General features: G+C 36.2%; 2 protein-coding genes across 2 annotated transcripts in view; both read right to left on the minus strand.

Moving 5' to 3' along the window:
* LOC107708946 (sodium channel protein type 4 subunit alpha A-like) overlaps positions 1 to 1,855 on the minus strand; it is a 49,676-nt gene extending 47,821 nt beyond the window's left edge. Inside the window, exon 1 of the mRNA XM_016513319.1 lies at positions 1,794 to 1,855. The gene's annotated coding sequence lies outside the window, so the exon portion shown is untranslated. The remainder of the gene's footprint in view (positions 1 to 1,793) is intronic.
* A 1,725-nt stretch (positions 1,856 to 3,580) lies between these two features.
* Positions 3,581 to 4,321, minus strand: part of LOC107708883 (vasoactive intestinal polypeptide receptor 1) — a 5,353-nt gene continuing 4,612 nt past the window's right edge. Inside the window, 2 exon segments of the mRNA XM_074560059.1 lie at positions 3,581 to 3,673; positions 3,764 to 3,805. Of these exon segments, the coding sequence (XP_074416160.1) occupies positions 3,581 to 3,673; positions 3,764 to 3,805 (135 nt within the window).

The raw sequence follows: 4,321 nt of genomic DNA on the forward strand, positions 1-4,321 counted from the left end.
CGATATCGGTCCTCTGTATCATTATCGTTATAGTTGTGGTGTGAACTATGCTATTCTTTAATATTGAGAACGATTTTTAGAACTATATCTTTATAGTTATCGTGCTTGGTGTGAACGGGCCTGAACAATATCCAAAGAGAAAATAAAATATATGGGGACACTTTTATGATGGGGGCTACAAACAGCCCTTATTGTGCAAAGATATCAAACGTCACAACGCTACAAACTCTGGATACACAAAAGTGTGTGGTGTCTATGAAACGGGTCAAATGTATGTTTGCACCTTCAACACTGATTCCCCTTTTGCACACATTAGGAGAGTGCTGGTAGGGGGATCACCAAAAGATCACATGGTTCCACCGGTGAAAGAAACCTAAAACCAACACCTTCTGCGTCCAAGAACATGTGATGCCCAGTACTCGCTCATAGAGACGAAACACACTCTAGACAACACATCTTCTAATTCAACTAAATCCACACCAAATACCTAGTAGTCTATGTCACTGAAAGACACCATGGATAGTTGCTCCATCCATATACCCAAGATGGTATCACATACATGATGGTGTAACCGTTTAACTCCAAGCAACCACATCCCATCTAGTCTGAGCTAATGTTATGAAACTAACCAGGGAAACTCACAAGGTCCACTCTCATGTCTCAATCTTGCCCTTAAATTTAGCAAGCTGGCACCTCTGTGAAACAGTGCTATCTACATGAGACAAAGTCGACTGTGAAGGAACCTCTGTGAAAGGCAAGAGCATAAAACTGAAGGGGGGTTAAACAAAATCCGATCGGAGTGCTTTTGACAAGAATCTCGGGACCAACAGTCCAAGAGTCTCCATCATCCTACACCTCTGATCAGGGCAACATGGATTAACAGTGGAGGAATGGTGGGGTACAACTGAGCACTACGAGCATCATCAGCCGAGCCCTGAAATGAAGACACGCGCTATATTTAACTCTGACTCCATACGCTGTTGGGATGGGAAAAAGAGTACGACTACACAGTCAGCATCTGCTAGAACAATAGACCTGACACATTAGACATAAAGAAAAGTTTTGTGTGTTCACATTTACATATATGGAAGTGTGAATGAGAGAAAATGAGCATGAGTGATAAAGAGAAAGATTGGAAAATGAGGCAACTGCCAATCTCTTTCAGAAATAAAATTTAAAGGATAAAATACATTATACCTTTTACACAAATGCTTACAAAAAAATAAAAAAACAGACATGAATATTGAACTGAGTTTCAATATTCATTTTTGAATTATTTTATTGTTTTAAAAGATTTTGGGACATGAATCTAGCGCAGCTGTAGGAAACAGTTTGCCTGAGACTTTGGTCAATTATACAATTAGTGGTCATTATACAAAACTATTTGCCAGCAGAATGCCATGACTGACCAATCAGAATCAAGTATTTTAGAGAGAAATACTTTCAAACCTTTCTCACTTCCCATCTCTAATGATTTTGGGAAATCCTACTAATTTGACTTTCTGCTAAACTGTTGGACATTTTTACATGCAGTGTTACCCAAATCTTAAATTATGACATGGTAATATTCATCACAATTTTGAACCATAAATCCTCAAAATTCTATTTTATATTCTATCCTATTCAAATCAAGCTAGAAACTTCTGTCCAAGACATGGTTAACAGAATATGAAATCAGCAGTGAAATCAAAACCTTTGGGGGCCAAAATGAATCCTGCAGCTTTCCAGATACACACACAGCATTGCCCTCAACCGACTGACCTATACATCATGCAGTGCTCTAGACCACATACCTGTCACAGTGAGGTAAATATTTCCACAAAACCTTCAGTCTTTGGTCTACCTTCCAGCTGAAGTCTGTCTCTCTTACCCGGGGCCAGCGCGAGCTCCAGGACAGCTGTTGCTGACGCATAAACGTCTTGAATGAAACCTGAGATTGAGCCGCAGGTACAGAGGATCATCACGAGAGTTCTGAAAGATTAAAACGCTATTTCTACTCTATCTTTCCTGGGCAGATGCTTTTATGCGCTGTTTTACTGAATAACGTTAATAATGTCTGTATCGCCTTTGGAGAAGGATTTTACCCACACGAGCATTTAAAGGTATTATTCTGTAGTTGGTATTTGAATGAGTAGGCTATATAAACAGTTTGTCTTCCTTATTTGTAAAATAAATCTAACGAAAATAACATGTACCGTTGAATATCGCACAAATATTCAGACAGTATACGCCTCGCGAATGGGAAAGAGTTCACACGTTCAAACGAGTTTGACCGTTAGTTTGATAAAAGGCGCGAAAACCTCGATTAACGCGAAATAATCGATTAACGCGATTAAGGTTGAATTAAAATTGCTACTGAATTTAAAATTGAACTGATAATTGGAGGGGTGTATTAGTAGCCCGTTGTAATTATATGTATTTTTGACATGCTAAATAATTTGTCATGAATAAAATATTAAAATAGGGTGTTTTAAGCTTCAGGCCCTTTAATAGGCTATTTTATATTCACACACAAAGCATATTTTTATATAAAACAAATATATAAATCTCTCTCTCTCTCTCTCACACACACACACACACACACACACACACCGACCATTTAAAGTAGATCAGGCAGCTGAACAGAAATTTAATATACTTTATTACTCCCACTGATAATGTTGCAGATGCTTCTTGGAAGGGATGAAGAATTATCACTGAACTGCACATGCATAACAACAACAACAACAAAAAAGAAATTACTGAAATATTCACATCATGATTTGCACACTGTTTAATACTGAATGTTTAATATTTCCAGCATGTTACTGTACATACTGACTGAAAAGGAGCTCATGTTTGAAAACTGATATTGATGATGTAATGCATCACATTGAATGTTGAACATGTAGCGCCATCCTCTGGTGTCACAAAAAAGGAAACAAAATTCAGCATTATTTTCAATTCTATTTAAATATTTAGAACGTTTTTATTATTGTATTAATACTTATATAATACTTATTGTATTAAGTATTAAAGACATATTAAAGAACATTTAATATTAACAGTTGTAAAGTACAAACCAAATAAGATATTAACATCTTTAAACGTGCCAAATTACTTTGCCACAGGTAAGACAAATGTGGGGAAAAAAATAAATACAGTGGCACCTAAAAAGTTTTTGGACACATAAATCACACTTAAACGGATGCGATTTCAATTTTTCCTTTCTCTTTGAAGTGTTACAAGCTCTTGGTGCATAAAGAAGATCTGTAAAGTTGCAAAGACTAAAGTCTCAGAGATATTCTTTATAAAAGTTAAGAGTCAACCACGCCTACCTAAAATGGCTCGTTCTAACACGCCCCCACATGTCTACGTCTGGTATGGATGTCATTGCATCAGAAAAAATATCAAACTAAGTGCCAAATATAAACCAAGTGCCATTTCTCACACCTAACTTTCACCTATATTAACTTTCTTTTGTTTTTGTTTTTACACAAAACTTACAGCCATGTAAAAAAAAAAAAAAAAGTGATGTGTGAGAATATTAACACAATTATCATCACGGTGTTAGATAATGTGCAGTTGTGTTAAAACAAGTTTATGCAGTGAAGTCCTGGGTTGCCATTTGGAAAGTGTTATTGTCAGTTCGGAACTTGTACTTCCCAATCTCTTTTCTTATTTCATTCTGCACCTAAAACAAAACAAAACAAATTAATAACTGATAAGGTCATACGATGCTTCTTTATATGTTCATATGCTATTCAAATGTATTAGATCTTACCTCACAGTTCAAGAAGCAATATAACAATGCCACAATGAAACCCTTCAAAGAAATGCCATAATTAATATTTTGACATTTGCAGTAGTATAAAGTCAAGTTTTTGAGAGTTTATGGATTTGTTTTAATACAGGGGTGGCAAAACTCTGCAGGACTGTGGCTCTCCAGGACTGACGTTGACCACCCCTGTTTTAGTACTTGATTAGTATATTTCAGCATTTTGCTGAAAAATTTAAATTATTCAAAGGGGTCATATGATGCGATTTCAATTTTTCCTTTCTCTTTGGAGTGTTACAAGCTCTTGGTGCATAAAGAAGATCTGTAAAGTTGCAAAGACTAAAGTCTCAAATCCAAAGAGATATTCTTTATAAAAAAAAAGAGTCAGCCACGCCTACCTAAAACGGCTCGTTCTAACACACCCCACATGTCTACGTCACGATGTGAGAAGATTTGCATAACGCCGCCCAAACGTTCACGCAAAGAAAGAAGGCGTAACTTAAAAATATTTGGCTGCACAACTGTTGATAATTCTAATAATAAATCAGCATATTAGAATGATTT

Source organism: Sinocyclocheilus rhinocerous, unplaced genomic scaffold (assembly GCF_001515625.1).
Source record: "Sinocyclocheilus rhinocerous isolate Xijiao unplaced genomic scaffold, SAMN03320098_v1.1 scaffold24, whole genome shotgun sequence".
Classification (NCBI taxonomy): Eukaryota; Metazoa; Chordata; class Actinopteri; order Cypriniformes; family Cyprinidae; genus Sinocyclocheilus; species Sinocyclocheilus rhinocerous.